We start from the raw sequence: 20,951 nt of genomic DNA on the forward strand, positions 1-20,951 counted from the left end.
GAGCCCCAGGTGAGCATCCCGAGGCTTCTTTCTTGCGGGTGGTGCCACAGAGGCTCCAACTCGAAAACCACAGGCGGGGAGCAGTAAGGTAGGGGTTGGGCCGCCCACCTGGCCGAGGGCAGAGAAGCCACGCCCCGGAACTAGCCTTCCTGGCTCCCTCAGCAGGAGAGCTCGGCTTCCTCGGGCGGCGTCAGCGTCCCGGCCTCGGCGGACTTCGTTCAGGGCGCCGCACAGGTGCCTGGCGGAAGCGAGGCTCTCTGCGCGGTCCGCCTGGCGCGCGGGCAGCCCGGGTTCCGGCTCGAGAGACAATGGGATTGCCATGGGAACGGAACGCCGCGGACTGAGCCGGGAGCTTCGGCGCCTGTAGCCATGGCGACGCGGGGCACTTCCGGCCCCGGAAAAATCCCCGGGCCACTCCCGGGCGCTTCTGCAGCACCCTTGGGCTTTCCGGTCTCCGCGGGCGTGACTCGCTCAGCCTCGGGCTCGTCCCCAAACTTCCCTCTCCTGCGGTTGCATCGTCACCTGTTGTTTTTCTGAAAGGACTTTAGCTCTCAGGCATGAAGATGCCGGAAGAGGAGAGAAATCCCATCGCAGGATGGAAGAGGGCGCCGGGCTCCAGGACCCCACCTACTTAAAACTGCGGCGTACCGGACTGAATGGGCGCCTCCGCGCACTCTGCACCCCCGAAGCCCCCCCGGTGTTCTGGCTCTCCGGACTGGAGAGGAAAGGCTCAGATGTAACTGTTGATGGTGTCAGCACCGTCTGTATTTCCTCTCCCGGTAAGATTTGAGCTATGCTTGATCAGGAAAGCGGAGTGCCCGAAATGAGTACTTTAAGGAATGAACCACTAGTTCTACTACTGATTAGCAGTTCCAACAATATTTTCGAGGGGTGGGGCACATTTGGCAAACACCACATAGCCCTAATTTATGCAGCATGTATTCTTTTTTTTTTTTTTAAGATTTTATTTATTTGAGAGAATGAAAGAGAGCATGAGAGGGAAGAGGGTCAGAGGGAGAAGCAGACTCCCCGCTGAGCAGGGAGCCCGATGCGGCACTCGATCCAGGGACTCCAGGATCATGACCTGAGCCGAAGGCAGTCGCTTAACCAACTGAGCCACCCAGGCGCCCCATGCAGCATGTATTCTTATACCATTCCTCTTCAGGAGCCTGAGATTCACAATGATAACAATAATTCAGATCTGACAGGTGCAGGGCAGTTGGGGTCAGTACGCAAACCAACAGCACCAGCTCCGCAGCCTTGTGCGGAAGGGTGTTATCACAAACCCTACGGTGAACAAGGGGCCTATGACAAGTCAAGTTGAAGATGGTATGTCCTCGTTTTTTTAAAAAAAGGGGGAAAAAAAGCAGGTTCTGTAGAGAGAGAAGGAAAATATTTACCAAGAACTTGAAAGGTGGTGTTTACATTTGGTGTTTGTTCTTTCCAGTTCCAGGTTGAAGTTTGCTATTGATCCAAGAATGCCAAGATAGACTTTCTGCAGTTAGGCTGGAGGAGCTATTTAAATGAGTTTGCTTCTCTTAAGTGAAACCTGAACCGCATTTTAACTTAAGGTTTAAATCTGTACCCTCAAGATCCTGCGCCAAAATTTTAGGAGGATCCCACCCCCTTTATTCTGTTCCCTAAGAGAACTCCCAACCTGGAACAAGGATGAGAGCAATGAACTCCGCTTCAAGATTTCAGGGTTCTGGTTTTGACTCTGTGTGGAGTCTCACTTTTCTTGCTCATACAATGAGAGTATTTGTTACCACTTGCTTTCTACAACCCCTCCCAATTCCCAGGATTCTGTGGTGGCAAACCGCAGGTTTTTGTGACTCTATGAACAATACTTAATACATATGGGGGTCAAAAGGAAGAACTGGTTTCCTGTTCTCTAACACTGATTCCCCTTACCCTTGTTAAGTTGGTCTTCATCAAATTGAAAAGTTTTAATGTTTTCATTTTAGGAATTGGCTGGGAGGTTGTTTCTAAGTATATGAAATGTAACTTCTGGTTCCTGAACACCAGCTTCTGCCCATCATTGTGAAGTGAGGTACCAGAACAGGCACTGAATTCCCATTCTAAAAATGACAGTCTGGTTCCACCTCCATTTAATTAGCTTTGACCTTGGGGCACCTGGGTGGCTCAGTCAGTTAGGCGTCTGCCTTCAACTCAGGTCATGATCCCAGAGTCCTGGGATCGAGCCCCACGTCAGGCTCCCTGCTCAGCAGGGAGTCTGCTTCTCCCTCAGACCCTCCTCCCTCTCATGCTCTCTCTCTCTCTCACTCCCTATCTCTCAAATAAATAAATAAAAGCTTTAAATAATAATAATAATTAGCTTTGACCAGAAACAATTCACCTGTAAAATTAGAAGTCAAATTAAAAAAATGTTGAACTCTCAGAGTTCCAAACCTGTGTGCTGTTTTTTTTCCCTTGCCTTGCCATATTCACCCTGTCCCCAAACATAAACCTTAGTTACAGGTAAATGTGCTTTAGGTTTGTTCAATAACTCTGGAATGGGATGCTAGTAATCTTGCTTTTATAGTGTGTGTTCACTCACACAGTCCCTCCCTTGATCCTGAGGTAGAAGAGGCAAGCACTGCTATTGCAGAATCACCTAAAGGAAGCATGTGTACAGGGTACTTCTAGATTCTTCCATCCCCAAATAAATGAATTATTTTAACCGCAAGAACTGTGAAACTTAAGGACAAGGAAATCAAATAAACTTTCCTTTGGACTGTGTAATTTCTTAAAACACATTTTCTCTCCTCTTAAGACAAGGTTAGATACCTTACTTCTGAGCTCCCATACTATCCCATCCACAGTCTCATCTTGACGCTCACAATTATATTGGCACTTTGTGAGTTTCTCACACTCTCCATGCATCTGTCCATCCCCCCAGAAAAAAAAAAATGCATATTGAAGAATATGTGCTATGTGCCCAATACTGTTCTAAGCATTAGGGAAGCAACAGTGAACAAACAGACAAAGATTTTGCTCTTCTGGAGCTTCTATTCTACTAGGTGAAGAAAAGCAGGGTTACTAGTAAATAGTCTGATGTCTCTGCAAGTTAGAAAAAGGCACAGGGCCAGGGGAGTAAGCAACAACTTTGTGTAAATTGGGGGGGGGGGGGAAAGCCTCTTCCTTCAGTCAGACTCAGGCCCCTGCTAAGGGGAACAGAGGGTGGGCTGGATTTTAGGACTCCCTCCCTCCCTCAGCTGGGTGAACCATCTTCCATGGAAGCAACAAATTATCTGGAGAAAAAGCCAGATAAAGGATCTAGAAAGTGATGTGGACGTCACTTATCTAGTGTAGTTAAGGAGGGCCTCTCTGACAAGGTGGCACTGAGCAGAGGAAATGAGGGAGCAAATATACAAACATCAAATTAAAGAACATTCTAACATAACAGCAAGTACAAAAGCCCTGAGATGGGAGCAAGTTCAGTGGGTTCAAGGAAGAACAAAAGGGCAATTAAGAATGAGACAGAAGAATGGGTCAGCAAAGGAGCAAAGCACACAGGGCGCTCTAGGCCATCCATTCATCTAAATATCCACCCACCCACCCATGAGTACTGAACACCTACTAGGTGGCAGGCCCTATCTGATCAGCTGTGAACTCCTTGTGGGCGAGAGCTGTTATGATTCACCATCAAGCCTTTAGCGTTCAACACAGTATCTGGCTTATTATCAATGTCCAATAACACTTAAGAAACTTGGAATCATCTTCAGGAACTCTCCAGTAGCAGAGATTCTGGCCCCTTAGTATGTGTATCAGTTTCCTATTGCTGCTGTAACAAATGACCACAAACTTCATGGCTTAAAACAACACAAGTTTATTATGTCCTAGGTCTGGAGGTCAGAAGTCTGCAGTGGCTGTCCCTGGGCTAGAGACAAGGTGTGGGCAAGGCCGATTCTTTCTAGAGGCCCTTGGGGAGAATTTTGTTCTCTTGCCTTTTCCAGCTTTGAGACCACCTGCGTTCCTTGCTTTGTGGCCTCATTTTCCATCTTCGGATCCAGCAGTGCAGCATCTTTAAATCTTTGACTCTTGACTCCTGCTTTAACAGATAAATACACTGTTAACACTGCCTCTCAGTGTATTTAACCTGACTTAATCTGCTTAGGTTTTAAAAACATCCAGAAGTGACATAGGGAACCCTTACTACCTATCCTTCTCCTGTTCAAAAGCTTACATTATTTGGCAGTGTCTTGCTCCTTTCTCTCCCCTACACATCTCCCATTTGTAATCCGGTACATCCAGTCACAGTACTTGAATATATACTGTTTCTTCCCATTTGGGGGCTTGGTTTATAATGAACGTGTGGGAGTGTCTTCCCTTGCACTCACCTTTCTCTTGGGGACTTACTCTTCCGAGGAGGCTTTCCATCTGCTGGAACCCCCAACGATTGCTCTCTCAACCCATGGGCTCCAATGGCCTCCTTAACACAGCCATCATAGTTGAGCTCTTGTCCTTCGATTTTTTCACAAATATGCAACTCTCATGCTTGAGTTCTTGGCCCTGAGCGGAGCAGAAATTGCTACTCAGTGCCTTGGTCTGTTGCTTTGCCCAGCCCCCTCTTTGCCTTCAGTCAGCCTTTTTACTTTGCTCACGAAGCAGCACCCCCGTCTTTGCTGGAGAGTGTTTCTGCTGCTGTCAGCACCTCGCATTCCAGTTATGCCACGTTGCACAAGGTTGTGCTTTGACACGTTCTGGGAGCATTTCCCCCACACAGCATGTCATGTGTTTATCTGAAGATGGGTGGGTTTAATTATTAAAGGCTTTGCAGTCTGTCTTCAAGTTTATGTAAGGGAAACAAATTGAGGAGTCTTATTCAACCAATGTGAAGAAAAAGGCCATTCTTTCTCACACAATATGATGACGCAGGCACTATTCTACTCTTTTTTTTCTCTGCATTCTTGTAGCACATGATGGACGTTATTGCGAAAATGGGCAGTTTGAAAATTATTCAAGTAGTCTTCACATGTGTACATAGAGACGTTTATACAAAGGACAGTCATCCCATCATTTTTAGGGCTGTAAAAGACCGGAAGCATCAATAAGGAACTAAAAATACAGCACAACTGTACTACGAAATACCATGCAACAGTTAAAAAGAATTAGATGTGTGTGCCAACAGAGAACAATCTCTCCAAGATATTTTAAGTATTTTTTTTTTTTTTACGTAAGCTCTCCCCCCCAACATGGGACTTGAACTCACCACCCCAAGAGTCGCATGCTCTACCAACTGAGCCAGCCAGGTACCCCTTAAGTATCTTTAAAAGTATGATCCAGAAGAGTGTATAAAGTACGCTTCTATATTTAAAGGGGAAAGCTAAATACATGCCTACAGGTACATAGACATAGAATGTCTCAGGTCATCCAAGAAACTGAATGGCTGTTGCCTCTGGAGAGGTAAACTAAGGACTGGGAGGAGAGAGATTTATTTTCAGTTTATTTCAGTTGATACCTAGTCATCAAGTCTTGGGAGTTTCTTTTCATACCCCAGCTTCAGCCTGAAGCATTTCTTTCCACCCAAGACTGGTTTGGATGTAGCTCGGTTAAATGCCCAGCTGAGTGTGGTGTTCCTCCAAGAAATCATCTTCTGAGTTGAACGGTTGGCCTCCGTTGAAGTAAGTTCTCCTCACAGGGTGCATGCACTTGATAACTTAAAATAGTTAATAACTTCATATGCCATTTGCATTCTTTTCATTGATTTATCTTTTGTTTTCAGGGTGAGGGGGCATTAAAGATCCAATTAAGCATGCACGGTGTGTAGTGATGAGCTGAAGCCGACATGGGAGAACCGTGTTGTGAGTGAAGGGAGATGGCCCATTGTATTATGATGAAGAATATTAGCTACTTAAATAATTGCACCCATTTCATTGTCGTTTGGGTTTTTTTTTTTAAGATTTATTTATTCATTTTTAGAGGCGGGGAGGGACAGAGGGGAAAAAAATCTCGAGCAGACTCCCCGCTGAGCAAGGAGCCTGATGCAGGGCTCCATTCCACAACCCATGAGATCATGACCTGAGCCAAAACCAAGAGTCGGATGCGCAACTGACCGAGCCACCCAGGCGCCCCGTCGTTTGGTGTTTTAATTATGATTCAACCTGTGAGAATTCACCCTAAAGAGTTTTTTAGGAATGAATTATTCTTGTAATGTGATAGTTGATAGAAGGTATTTGACCTTTTTTTTTTAGCATGTGCATGTATTACCTTTTCAAAAAAGAAAAGAAGAGAAAAAACTATCTAATGGAAGCTTTCAAATGGTTACAAAGACTACAGACAACCAAGGGGCAGTTTTGAATTGAAGAGCCAGGGTACAGCTGCCCACTAGGGGCTGATGCTTGGGGCTGAGGTGCTAATCAGCTGACCTTAAATAAGGGTTCTCCTAGGTTATCTGGGTGGGCGCCATGTAATCACAGGGGTCATCTAAAGTGGAAGGGGGAGTCAAAGTCTGAGATTAAAGATGCTACGAGATGGCAAGGAGGTGACAGAGAGTGAGAGACTGTGGACCACTGCCTGCCACTGTGTGTGACTTGGGCGAAAAACACCATCACACCCCGGCGCTATTGACTTGCTCTTGGAAAGCCACACACATATGCTTACGAATGCACCAAGAATCAACAACAGAGATGCAAAATGAAACAAAAGTTTATTTTCTGCAATACCTTCCGTAAATTACAAAGGCAAAAATGCTAAACTACAGCATATAACTTTTCAATATTTAACCAGAGTACTTAAAATAAATATGCATCCTGAAACAAGATAAAAGGCTACACTTTGTCAGGCGTCCTACAAAATGTCTCAAGTTTTATACTCTGCAGCATTTCTGTGTGGGGGCAGGAGGAGGGGTTTGCTTGTATTAAGGGCTGTGACAAAAAGTCCTTTCACATTTCTTTGGAGCATTTTCGAAACTGCTGAACTATACACAACTTAAGGAAAGTAACACCAAGCTTGAAAGCTGTTTTTGCTTTGCTGTCCTTGGTCCTCATCCAATAGAGATGAACACATCCTCCGAAACAGCCTAGCACCCTGTGTGCCCAGGCAGCCCAAAGGCACGTGGGCCCTGTCAGGGCAGGCCTCGGCCCTTTCCGTTATATACCTCGGAGAGGTCCATGCTCAGCTGACATTCCTCCTTAAGAACAATGCCATAAGGAAGCTGCGATCAAGTTCAAAAACACTTTTAACCTGAAAGTAAAGTGAACAGAAATACTTTCCCCCATGACCTTTGCCATGCACCATCATGTGTACCATATCGGGATTTTTAGTTCCAACATTGGAAAAGTGATCGGTACTAACAGTCCTTCCAGACATCCTTTTTACAGGCGCTGGTAGCGCTGGGGCATTCAAAAATACCCAGTGGGTAACAGGAGGATTTACCGTATTCAGAAATGTGCTACAGTTCTAAGGACACAATGGCAGAACGTCTAGGGATACCGGCGGGAGCTCATGTTGAGTTTGGAAAAGGAATAAATACATAACTACCCTTGGCTATAGTGGAAAACTCTGAAGAAAAAGTTAGGCTTTAAAAAAAAGTCGCAAGCACGGTTACCTAAAAATACTTTGTTAATAGAGTCTAATGTAGATTTCACTTATTTAGGGGTTTAGCTACGAAAACATCTTTAAGAGCCAATAAAAATATTGTAGAGAAAAAAAAACACTTTTAAAAAAATTGAGGTTAAGAACCATGAGGCATTTCTTTTGGCTGTAAACACGCAGTTTACTGTCCCTCGTTGAACACAAAAGTCTGGATTCCTGAGCTTCACGGATAACAGCAGGAGGCCAGTTTGCATAGAAAATCTGCACTATGTCAACAGTTTGCTTTAAAAAGAACTTCTAAGGACAATTTGCTTTTGTTTTTCAACTTCGGATTTTAGTGAATAGTCTCATCACACCATGGGACCAAGGAGCGAGCAGAGTGATGAGCTATCTAAGGCAGATGGGGGGAAATGATGGAATGAGAGTTTTTAAAATCCACAGGATATCACAATAAAGGCTCTTCAGCGTGCACCACATAACTAGTGCCAGACTAATTTGGCCAAAAGTTGAATCGTGTTTTAGGATTGGAAACCAAAGGCAAAAAGAGCCCTCCGGTGCTGAATGGCACGGCCTGAGTGTGGGAACGAAAGCCACATGGAGCGCAGGTCTCAGCATATCCCTCTGGGACCACGAAGCCCCTCAGCCGGTCAGCCACGGAGGAGGGTGCCCGCTGCCAGCACCAGGACCACACCCCCGGGTGTGGCTGACCCCAGCTCCGGAGTCTGAAGGGGTAACACGGTGTGTCACCTTGGCTGCTGAGGTCTCTAAGCAGTTCTGAGGACAGTCTCCCCCAGGGCCCGGTCCTCAGAAAGCTGCCTTTGGACAGGGAAAAAGCTCTGCGAGGCCACGGCGCAGACCACGAGTGAACACAATGGCAGTGGCTGCCAACAACTCCAGATCTAATGCAAAGATGGACAACAAGGGGGCAGTGTCCTGCCAAGGAATCCATTTTACTTCTTCTGGGACTGGTTTTTACACATGGTAAGGATCTGCTTCAGTACTTTCTGGACATCTTCGTCCATCTGGCCCTAGGAAATTCAAACAAAGACAATCATTAGAACCCAAGTTGAGTCCTGGCAGTCTGACCCCTAGGGAATGTGATGGCTGGCTGAGATGAAGCCCTTGGCTTTGCCCCCAGATCTTCCAAAGGAATGTTAGCCCTATCGATCCCCACATTTCTATGAGGGACTGAGAGAGAGGGCCCTGCTCTTTTCCCTCTGGAGGATGATGAGGCTGGGTCTACCAGAGCCGCCAGGCAAAGGGTTTCTGGGTCTCAGTTGCAAATGTGAGCCCTGCTAGCCAAGCCACCAAGAGTCATGCGGTGAGACCGTGCTGACTGCTCTAAGAATATGGGCACGCCTGAAAATAAAGCCTAGGCTCCTCCTCCTGGTGGGGGTGGAAGCCACATCCTCCTTCGTTTCTCAACAAATGATGAGGCGGCTCTCCATCAATGGTGTAGGGCTCCTGACAAAATCCACAGCAAAGCAATAAGCATTTTAAAGCTTCTCAATGTAAAAGATTCTCCTTGAATTTTCATTTGTTCTACTAGTTCAACGATGGGAGTTTGGGTGACATCTGCTGTGGTATTTCTTTAGGATGCCCAGACACTTCACAGGCTGTTAGCATACCTGCACGGCGTACAGAAGATGCATTCTGTAAACAGATATGACCTCCTGGTGTTGTTTCTTGCATTCCTGGAAAGAGATGACTTGACATTGTTAAGAGCTTAGGAAACCTTTAAAGAACAAAACCAAAAAACTATAAGAAAGCTGTGGCCAAATGCTACCCAAGTGATTTCCTCCAGCAAATGCTAGCATATGAGGCTTTTAAAATTGGTGTGGGCTCACTGGGTTGTATATTTCTGAACACTTGTCACTATTTGTAGGGAAACATTTGTCGATATTCTTAGGGGAAAAAATTTACCGATTTCATATTTTTGGTATGTCAACTCTAAGAGAAAATTCATGAAAAAGTAGTTATTATATAATCCCACCTTTGTTGCAAAAAATGTTTGTATACCTACTTATGCAAATACACAGACACATTCTCACAAAATAAATGGTGCAAAGAAACATACCAAATGCTAAAAGTGACCATCTCTGAGTGGTTGGATGATGGACTATTTTTATTTACAGAAACTTTTCCAGAGTCTTCTGTATTTTCCAATTTCTCTACAATAACCAAATATTAATTTAATTTTAAAAAATCTATTCTTTTAAAAGGAGCTATTTGGGGTGCCTGGGTGGCTCAGTCGTTAAGCGTCTGCCTTCGGCTCAGGTCATGATCCCAGGCTCCGCGGGGAGCCTGCTTCTCCCTCTCCCACTCCCCCTACTTGTGTTCCCTCTTTCTGTGTGTCTCTCTGTCAAATAAATAAATAAAATCTTTAAAAAAAATAAAAAATAAAAGGAGCTATTGGTTTCTCACTATTTGGCCAGTCATAGAATCCCCAGGGAGCTCAATTATTCAGCTGTCAGAGTACCCAGGAGACGAACAGGGTGGTGGCACCAATCTCAACTGGTTCCTCAGTACAGCTGTTCATGCTTGTTTCTCCTTGTTGAGTTATTATTCCAGTTCCTCTCAGTAACTATTTCAAGAATCTTCACTCAGCTCTGAACTTTTCTAAGGAGATGGTTTTCCTCCTATTTCATGATAAAAATTGAGACTATCATATATAGATCACTTCCAAAGTCTACAAAAGTCCATCAATACCCTTCTCACCTCCTTCCTATGAGTGTCAGAACATGACATGTCCTTCCTATCCAAGGACAACCTTGAAACCTCAGTCCTTTGAAGGTCACACCATTAGAAGGTGGGCTTAGGACCTCCCTCTGTGTTGCTTCCTCTCACCTTTTGGATACCTCCATTCAATTATTTAAAACTTCACCTTCTGGTCATTGTCCTCCTTTCCATCCCTGTATCTGTCATCATTTGGATGACGGCGATACCCACATGCATGAGCCACGAACACCTCGGTCTCAGTTTCCCCAATGTCCACCTCAATGACTTGCTCCTCCTCCTTCCAGCCATACACTCTCACCTGCCTCTGTCATTACCTCTGAAATCTCAAAAGAAAGCACCTCACCCTCTGGTCACCAGCTCCTCTCTTTCCAGAAAATCTACTTTAGGCTTCCCCTGCCTCCTGCTGTGGTTCTTCAACCCATCAGACACTGGCTCCTTGGTCACTTCTCTAGGACAGCCCACTGCAGTCCGGATTCCATCCCACCACTCCACTGGGTCTGTCTTTGCCGAGGCTGCCAAGGGCCATCTAAATGTCACATCCCAGTCCTTGCTGCCTCCGACCTATCCCTTCAAGACTCAGCACAAGCATCACCTCCTGTAGGAAAGCCTTTCGAGACATTTCCTCTGTATGCCTGGAACATGTTGGACAACTCTCTACCAATGGAGGCTGACCACACTGAAAATATGGAAAGTCATTGAGTATAAGTTCGGTGAAGGTGGGGACTGTGTCTTACTCACTCTTAGATCATTAGCGCCTTGTAGAATATTCATTAAATGTGTTGAAAATTGTAAAAATGATTGTGTGAACCACCAGCATTTTATCTGTAAGTGTGTGATAACCGCTTCATCAGAAAAATGACCTGCACAACACAACAGGGAGCTTCTTCTCCTCCCCTGATCAGTCCTTCACTGCTAGAGCTGATAACACAAAAAAAGCTAGTTTTGTACTCTGTGGCCAGCCAGCGTAAGGACTGCAGAAACCTGAATTCACCAGTATCAAGTCTATACTGAAGAAATCTTACAATCTAGGTCCTGTTTGTCAATGGGAACTAGAGATAGTCCAGGACAGACTAACCCTTGGCTTCACGTGGAAAATGTAACATCCCCGTGTCAACTAAAACTTTCACAAATGTTGTGGGAGGTGAAATGATGACCCTCCAAAGATGTCCGCGCTCCAATCCCCACAACCTGTGGAATGTTACCTATATGGTGACAGGGACCTTGTAGTTGTGATTAAGTTAAGGATCTTGAGATGGAGGAAAAGTTTATTCTGACTATCTGGGTATCCCTTAAACGTAATCACAAGGGTCCTTATAAGAGAGAAGCAAGAGGAGGAGGAGATGGGAGGGCAGAGCCAGGGGTGGAGTGACAGGCTTTGAAGCTGGAGGTAGGACCCATGAGCCAAGGAAGTTGGGTGGCCTCTAAAAGCTAGCGAAGGCAAGGAAGTGGATTCTCCCCTAGAGCCTCTAGAAGGAACCAGCCTTGCTGATACCTTGCCTTTAGTGAAACTGATTTCACACTTAACATCTCCAGAGTGTTTTCTTAAAGATTTTTATTCATTTATTTGAGAGAAAGCGAGAGTGTGAGCGAGTGCGATGCGGGGGAGGGGAAAGAGCAGAGGGGGAGGGGAGAAGGACAAGTGGACTCTGCGCTGAGCACAGAGCCCCATGCAGTTCCATCCCAGGATCCTGAGATTACTACCTGAGCCAAAAACTAAGAGCCAGACACTTAACTGAGCCACCCAGGCGCCTCGATCTCCAGAATTTTAAGAGCACAGATTTTTTTTTAAAACCAAGTCTGTGTTGGTCTGTTACAATAGCCATAGGAAATAAATACAGATACGAGAGGACTTTCCCAGGTCAAATAAGGAGAGGAGCCAAGAAGCAGCTTCAGATGCACAGATACACACCTATCAGAGATCCTGGGCCCTAATAAGAAAAAGTTCTTGCCACTGCCAGAGACAGTAATGACCGTGGGAGAAAGACGGAGAGGGGGTGAACAGTTAGTGGATGCGTAACCACGAAGCCTGCGCCACTGTCCTGCCAATTCCTCCCTTCTCAGAGGTCCGGGTGACCCATCTCGATGCAGGCGACGCCCGGGGATGCCACCACGCCCTTCTCCCGCCCTCACCCTGGAAGTCTTCAGTCAGTTGCTCTGCGGAGCCCCACTCCCATAGGTTGGGACTCTTCTCACCCCAACCTGCACCCCCCCCCATCTCCAGCTGAGCTGGTGCGTAATCTGCCCGGCCCACCCCCCAGCAGGCAGGGAGAGAAGCCCACTCACAGCCAGCTGGTTCTGGAGCTGTTTGACCTGCTGCTGCAGCGCTTCCAGCTGCTGACTCTGCCTCTTGGATGAGCTCGCGGAGTACGAGAGCTGTGAGAGGCTGTTTAGGGCCTCCTTCAACTTGGTGACTTCCTTCGACATCTCATTGATCTGGCGAGAAAGGAAAACTATCAGCAGGCAAGAAAGGGCCTGCAGAAGCAAAATTCCAGAGCGTTCCAAGCCTTGAACAGAGCCCCTCGTTGGCCTCTGGGACTCGAGACTTTGGAACAATTTCTTTTTTTATTTTTTAAAGAAAGCCCATAAAATGAAATAGGTAACAAAATCAGCAAGCCCACATGGCCCTCTAAAGCCATTATATTCAAATAAGGTCCCCGGATTAAATCTTGTGCTTTGAGGCATGAGGGTAACAAACGCTATGGCACTGATATCCTTTTTCACTCTGAAAGGGGGGGTTGTTGAAAAAATAAATCAGAACCAGGATTTTAGGCTTTATTTGGAGACAGCTATGCCCTCTTCAATAGCGCTGACACAGGCAGTCTGGAAGAAGTTCTAGGAACCCCGATTTCTCTGGACATCTTGCTTTAAAGTAAACACAACTCCCCGCAACCCAGCCTCTGCCTTCCGAATCCCTGCCCCCTTGGCTTTGGAAGCTCTTTTTGAAATCTTCATTATATTAAAGGAATAAATGATCAACAGTGCTCTGACCAGCGCCCTTCGGAACACCTGACCCAGAGGACTGGGGATGCAGAGCCGATTCAGGCTCGGCACTATTCTCCGAGTTGCCCCCTTTGTTTTCCTCCTTCCTCCAAGCCATACCCAGCCCCTCTCTACTCACCTGCTCCCCCCAACCCCTGCCTTCCCCTCCTATCCACCTTTGCCAATGAGGGCCAGGGAGGGTGGTTCTTCCACGGACTCAGGGGAAAGCTCCTGGAGCTTAGGGAAGCAGGATTAAGTCTGGGAATATTTAGGTTTCCATATGATGGAAGAATCTTTCTGGATTCCATAAGAGTTGAAGTTCAAGATGGGTCACAAATGCCTTTCAGTTTGTGGGTTCACTTCTGATCCCTGCCACTTGGCAGAGCTTCTGTAAAATCATTTTAAAAGGGAAAATATGTGCACATGTGAAAATGCTTTAATATAAGGGGACTGATAGACAATCAGTGGGGTTTTTTTAAACAGTAATGTCCCACCTACTATTCTTAATGTGGCCGTGGGGACAGATGGAGTCACATGCAGAGCTTTTGTGCATTCACAACAGGTCAGTGCTAACCAACGCTAAAAACGTTAACTGTGGTAAAGGCTTGCTAGCTAGAAATGGGGACAGCAATGCGATCTCACCAACCTTCTTGTCTTTATCCTCCTCCAGTTTGGAAGAGCTCTCCGACTGTCTCTTCATGTCTTCCAGTTCTTCCCGAGCATCCTGGAATTGTTGACGAAGTTCATTTGCTTCTTGCTCTTTGGCCTTTAAGAGAGCCTGAATATTCTCCTTTTCCCTTTTCATTTGTGACACCTCACTTCTTATCTGGGTAAGCTCTGAATGGGCCTTCTCTTTCTCTTTTACCGAATCCTTCAGTTTTGAGGCCAACACACTCATCTCACCTTCTAACGACGACTGGAGCTTTGCGTAGGCAGACCTGGGCACCATGGCGTCCGTCATAGCGGCCTTCTCTTCTAGGAGCTGTTTCTCCAGCCTTACCACTTCTCCTTCCTTGCTTGCAAGGTGCTCTTTGAGACTGCTTATTTTTTCCTCCATCTCTTTGGCCGTAGCCCGCAGCGTGGTTATCACTTGCAAATGTTCTGTGATGGAGACAGAGTTCTCTTTCTGGGCATCCACCAGCTGTTTGAGCTGGGTCAACTCATGCAACACCTTTGAGTACTGAGACTTCATTTCGGACAGGGCCTCTTCTGCCTTAGCTCTGGATACGTTTGTCACTTGCAGCAGTTTCTCATGCTCCGCTTTATGGATATAGTCAGCTGTTACGTCTTCGAGAGATTTCCTCTTCCTGTAATCCTCCAGCTCCGCCTGGGCTTCTTTGTACAGCTGGGACAGCTCGCTCACCTGTTTGTTGAGTTCATCTATCATCCTGTTCATGGCCTCTTTCATGTCCCCGGCTTCGTCCCCAGCCTCCTGGGTCGCCTGACTCTTTAGGGCATCTTTTAATTTCATGATTTCTTCTTGGGCCTCTTGGTACTTCTCAAACAAAAATGCTTTCTCCTTATTCATGTTCTCAATAACAGAGCAATATGAACTTTTCATTTCCTCGTATTCTTCCACGGGAGGCTTGATGACCATACCTTTCTCCCTCTCTATAAGTTTTTCTTCTAACTCCCTCACCTTCTCTTTATTTCTTTCACTTTCTTCCACTGCATTCTGGAGGTCCTGCTTTAGCACATCTATTTCCTCCTCGGTGATCCTTAGCTCTTGGAGACGCGAATAACTGTCCACGCTTTCGGGCGAGACGAGGCCCAGTTTCATTTGCTTCTGCACATTGAGGACTTCTTTCATTGCCTCCTCGTACTTGCTCTGAGTTTCTTTCAGTTTCTGGCTGAGGTCGGAGCTGTTCTCGGAAATCTCCGCACTGTTTACGCACACCGATTCGGCCCTTCTGGACTGGAGCTCGGCCCGGAGCTGCTGCTTCTCCACTTCAGAGCTCTCAAGTCTCTTCTGCAGGTCTTGCAGAATCTCTTGTAGTTGCTGAATTCGGCCATCGCTGTCGCAAGTGGATTTACTCGAGGAATGTGGTAAGACGGGTGGAGAGGATTTGGAGTCTGGGGGAGAGGTGTCACTAGGTTTGCCCAGGGGTGGAACCAAGTCAGTTTGAGTGGAATGGCAGGATTCAAAGCTCAGGTCTGCTTCTGCCTCCTTGGGTGACTTGGCCTGGGAAAAAGGCAAGAAGGAAATGGCACCAAAGATGTGGTCAGGTGAGCAAGCAACTGGAAGGAGAGAACAAATCCAGAGCTTCTGTATCGGAGAGCCACAGGGTTCCTTTATGTGTACTCTTGCCCCATGACAAAATATGGTCCGGGACATGAGAGGCAGATTAATGACTCTGAGCTTATTGTGTGCTCTATTAGGACCGCTGATGTGTGCCACTTTAAAAACACAAGATTTGTTTTGGCCCTAAAGCCTCTGACTCATAATTTTTCCTTTGCTTATATTATTCCAGTTGCCGAAAGGGGCAATGGGCTTATTAGTACAGCTACTTCTTATTTAAGTTCTTAAATCTGCTAAATGATCAGCTCTACTAAATGAATGGGTCATTATACATGCACACGCACACACACATATACATATATGTCATCTATAACAGACTCAGCATATAATTATGTATAATTGACCAATTTAGCAATTTACAGAAATGTAGTTAATGAATACCTCCTTTCTCAACAGATAATTTGAAACCGTAAAATGCTCGAGGCTAACTATATTAAAAAAAGAAGAAACTATATGAGATGTTTAAAACAAAGTATCATCTGACTAACCTGAAAAAACCCCATAGTCTCACACTACAGAAGAGTCCGTGGTAGCAATCTTTGTACCCACCTGTAATTTATCCTGTAATTCCTTATTGTGTAAGGTAAGAGAAGCGACTTTTGCTTGCAACAGGACAAGAAGATCTTGTTGGTCAGCTTCAGAACTTATATCCAATAAGCTATCAGCACCTTGGAAAAGTGAAAAGCAATTTAAAATAATATTTAAAAAAATTAAACCAGTCTTTCTCTGACCTTTAACCAAGTCACTTTCTACCCAATCCAGGGCTTATTCCTGGTCCTGACTATGAAAGAAAGCCTCCAGCAGCTGGGTAGACAAACAGCAATTCTCGGGTCCTGGGGTTTCCTTCCTGGGGTATTCCCAGCACAGGACCAGATGCCTGGACGCATACAAGCTCATCCGAAAACTGATGGGATTTGTTCATATATTTTCCATTCACCTGATTAAGTATCGTACCTTGGTTGCTTTTTGTTCCTCCCATGCCTAGTAAGTCTCATTTCTGTGAATCCTTTTAGAAATATCCTGGTTTACTTCTTATCCCTACCATTGTTACTCTAGCTCAAACTTTATCACCCGGCTTGGAAATCCTGCAAACAGCGCTGTAACAAAACTCTCTCTCTCTCTCCGTAGTAAAAATATCGCCTTACTCAGGCTAACCTTCCTGAAACGTGCTTTGATGGGGCCAGTCCTGTGGTTCAAGTGCTTTAATCACTCTCTCTCTCCAAAATTAATCTCCAGACTGCTTCCTCGGGTTAAGGCTTCCATCATCTGGTGCCAATGTACTTTTTCAGGTGTATGGCCCTTGATCTCTAGTAACACATCTTCCTCAGATCCAAACTTTCCATCATACCCTCTATATTCTCAACACAAAGCTGCTGCTTTAATTCTTCATGCATACGACTGCCCTTGCAGCATCTCTTTGGCTAGGTCACTTGTAGGCATCTTTCAGGACCCAGCATTCGATGACCCGATGACCACCCACCACGAAATGGTTGCCTCTGGATCCCACAATCCTACTGTTGGTAAACCACCACTTTTTGCCATCCTACTGATTATCATGCTGAAATGGCATCTAAAGCAATGCTATTCAATGTGCTGAGACAAGAACCTTATTCCAGAATGTCATTCAGCACACCTCCTCCTTCATACAGTGTTCCTATGGAGAAAAAAAAAAAAAAAAAGTGCTGGACAAAACCGTGTGCTTAGCGGGATCACTGGATGGCTTTCTGGTGCAAACTCCTTATTTCCTGTAGACTGGCAACAGTTTACAGACCACAGTCTGAATAGCACTGACCTACGTTCTTTACCATTATTTTATTATTTTCTCACAGGCATTTAATGCAAAGATGAAAACTTTACTCTTAATTTGGAAGGATACAAAATGACATTTCTTCATAGAAATGTTTACTTCTGATGTCTGGTGCCTAAACCACAGCTTTATAGAGTCCCCTTGACATAATGTCTGTTGAGTTTGGAATAAACCAGAGGACTGAGAGCATGACTGTAATTCTAAACTACAGAAATTACTTCTCAAATACAATGGAGGGGTGCCTGGGTTAGGTGAGTGTCCGACTCTTGGTTTCAGCTCAGGTCATGATCTCAGGGTCCTAAGATTGAGCCCTGCATCGGGCTCTGTGCTCAGTGGGGAGTCTGCTTGAGATGCTCTCTCTCCCCCGGCCCCTCCTCCTGCTTGCACACAGGCTTTCTCTAAAATAAATAATTTTTAAAAAAATAAAATACAATGGATGGTTTTTAAAGAATCCAACGTAACAAGTGTTCAATTAACATGGATCTCTGCCAGGAATTAGAAAGTTTAGTATTTCTAAATTCTGTAAGTTAAAAGTTCCAAACACATGAAATGCATAATAGGCTAAGAAGGTGAATGTTGAAGCAAAAGGAGCTTTAGAAATAATTTATGTGACATTTTAAATGGACTCTGGGGGTACTATACTACATTCTTAGAGAGTAAACCCACAGGATGGACTCTTAAGGCAATGAATTAAACCTTGTCTTGGTGAAGACAGTATGACTGTGTGTGACTTCATTAACACTTTGTCTTTGCATATATCTGTTTAAAATCCAAAGTGGGAAAGTTAGATCGTGCAGCCACAGAAATGCTCAGTTGGCTCTCCTTATTTCCAAGGAAATAACTTGCTGCCCAGTGGCAAGGACTGCTGCTTGCTGACGGCAGCAGAGGACCTCATCAAAAAATAATGTTTTATTTAAAATGCATAAAAGGGGGGCACCTGGGTGGCTCAGTCAGTTAAGCAACAGACTCTTGGTTTTTGGCTCAGGTCATGATCTCAGGGTCGTGGGATCGAGCCCCACTTTGGGCTCTGCATTCAGGGGAGCATCTGCTTGAAGATTCTCTCCCTCTGCCCCTCCCTCCTCTTGCGCATGAATGCGCTCTCTCTCTAAAATAAACAAATCTTTAAAATAAAATAAAATGCATAAAAGAGAATACCCAGGCTATAGTAATTTAAGAGCTGATTTTGTAATACACCAAATAACCAGATCTGGCAGCAGGTCTAGTAACTGCCATATTTCTAGCAGAGAGACTGTCAATGATATTTCCAGATACCCGCGATAAGAGTAAGGTGACATGACATTATCTGTGAATTCTCTTATTGGCAAAGTCACCGGTCTGCTAATATCACTGGGGGTTATTTGTCTATATTCGTAGTTGAAGGAAGTGCTGACATTTAGGGACAAATGAAAACAGAGGTATATTTTTTTCATATCCATGCTTACAGACTCCTTAAAATCCAGGTAAAAGCCTCCAGAAGTAAGGAAAGTGTCAGCCTGTGCAGTATTGGCAGCTCTGGGGTCCCCAGGGTTCCCCAACCTCCCTGCACTCCCTCCCGGCTTGGCCTTTGCTCTCTTTAAATGGCCATGGACTACAGACCTGTCAAAGGGACAAAAACAGCTCTCCCTTCATCTTACCTGTAGTGCTGTCACTTAGTCTGTCTTTGTTTTCCCGTATAGAACTGATCTCAGCCTGCTGGAACGCAAAAATGACTTAAAAGAATATTCCTGACTGTAGTATTCCACAAGAGAAGCAAGCAAATTTTCCCCCCTGAGTTGACACAGAACAGTTAGCCTTCTAGAAAAAGTTAGAAAATCCCCAGGAAAGAAAATATTTTAAAATATAAGTGAATAAAAGTGACAATTATCTACTGAGGTATAATCTCTAAAACGTTAGGTTCCAGAGCATATAACCTCAAAATATTTTTCAGAAATTTCATTTAGTAAGTATAATACAAATATCTTTTAATGTAATAACTTTATGTCTTTGTCCTAAAACTTGAGATGGCAAATATTACTTTCATAGTGAAATAGAAGTTTTACCTGTCTGGGTAATACATTGATTAAAATACATTAGAACTATTTTTTAGCTTTACTATTTTATACATCAATTGCTATTAATGTATTATTATTAATATTTCTAAGAGAAATTGTAGTAAATAAGACCTGTCAGGGAAGATAAAGGTAATTTTATAAGGGACTAAAAAGCTTTATGGTCATGGATTGACAATCCTCTAAAGATTTCCTCTAAACCTTTGTCCTTGAATATCTGTCTGCTAAATACATTGCAAAAATTCTTGCAACTTCAAAGCCAGACTTTCATTTCAAAACAAAATACAACAAGTTGCCAGAAATTACTATGTTTCATCCAGATGAGCCATAGACCTGATAAGAGAGGTAAGTTTTCAGCAAAGGAACTTTTGTGAAAGCCCAAATGCTAAAAATAAAGTGGCTCATTTTTGGCAAGTACTCATCTTTACAAAAAGCTGTCTTTTCACTTTATAAAAATAGATGTTTAATTTTTCAGCTATCTTAAGGTACAATAAAGAGCATCCATTTAAAGTTTATGGTGTAAGGGGCTCTGATAGATACACACCCATGGAACCACCACCATAATCAAGACACAGAATATTTCCATTAACCCGACAAGTTTTCTCCTGCTTCAACACAGCCAATCCCTGCCCGCCCCAGCCCCGGGCAACCGCCACTCTCCTGTTAGCATTATCTAGAATTCCTATAAATGGAATGTCATGGGTATGAATTTGTGTCAGGCTTCTTTCACTCAGCATGATGACTTTCAGATTCATCTATGATAATGCTTGTACAGCTCTGCATTCTTTTTTTATAGCTGGGTAATAATTAATTGTATGGACATATCTCATTATCCTCATCCATTCACTTGCTGACGGACATTTGGATTGTCTCTAGTTTTGGGATATGTGAATAAAGCTGCTATAAACATTTGTGTATATAATTTTTTGAGACATACATTTTAATTTCTCTTGGATAAACATCAGTGAATAGACGGCTAGATCATATGTTAGGTGTATGATGAACTTTTAAAGAAACTGTCAAACAGTTTTCCAAAGTAGTTTTGCCTCTTTACATTCCTACCAGCAGAGCGAAACAATTCTAGTTCTTCCGCATTATCACCAACATTTGGTATTTTTAAACTTTAGCCATTCTAAATGGTGTCACTTCTTATCTTTTGTGTGTGTGTGGGGGGGGGAGGGTAAAGAAATGAAAGTCTTTTTACACTCCTTTTCTGAAAATTGTAATTTGTGATATTATTCTTTGGAATGCATTGCATCCTTTGAGCCATGATTATATTAGAAGATAGTAGGGTACTAATTGTAAGAGCATAAAACTTTCTTGCCTTTCCTTGCATAGATATTCATCTTAAGAATTTATTAATAGGGCGCCTGGGTGGCTCAGTTGGTTAGGCGACTGCCTTCAGCTCAGGTCATGATCCCAGGGTCCTGGGATCGAGTCCCGCATCGGGCTCCCTGCTCTGCGGGGAGCCTGCTTCTCCCTCTCCCACTCCCCCTGCTTGTGTTCCCTCTCTCGCTGTGTCTCTCTCTGTCAAATAAATAAA

The 20,951-nt window shown here is 44.5% G+C and overlaps 1 protein-coding gene across 1 annotated transcript in view; it reads right to left on the reverse strand.

Moving 5' to 3' along the window:
• Positions 1-6,636: 6,636 nt before the first annotated feature.
• RAI14 (retinoic acid induced 14) overlaps positions 6,637-20,951 on the reverse strand; it is a 138,227-nt gene continuing 123,912 nt past the window's right edge. The window contains 6 exon segments of the mRNA XM_021700474.1: positions 6,637-8,564; positions 9,165-9,230; positions 12,559-12,708; positions 13,901-15,436; positions 16,103-16,221; positions 18,995-19,049. Of these exon segments, the coding sequence (XP_021556149.1) occupies positions 8,487-8,564; positions 9,165-9,230; positions 12,559-12,708; positions 13,901-15,436; positions 16,103-16,221; positions 18,995-19,049 (2,004 nt within the window). The 3' untranslated portion in view covers positions 6,637-8,486.

The sequence above is a fragment of the Neomonachus schauinslandi genome, chromosome 7, assembly GCF_002201575.2.
Source record: "Neomonachus schauinslandi chromosome 7, ASM220157v2, whole genome shotgun sequence".
Taxonomy (NCBI): Eukaryota; Metazoa; Chordata; class Mammalia; order Carnivora; family Phocidae; genus Neomonachus; species Neomonachus schauinslandi.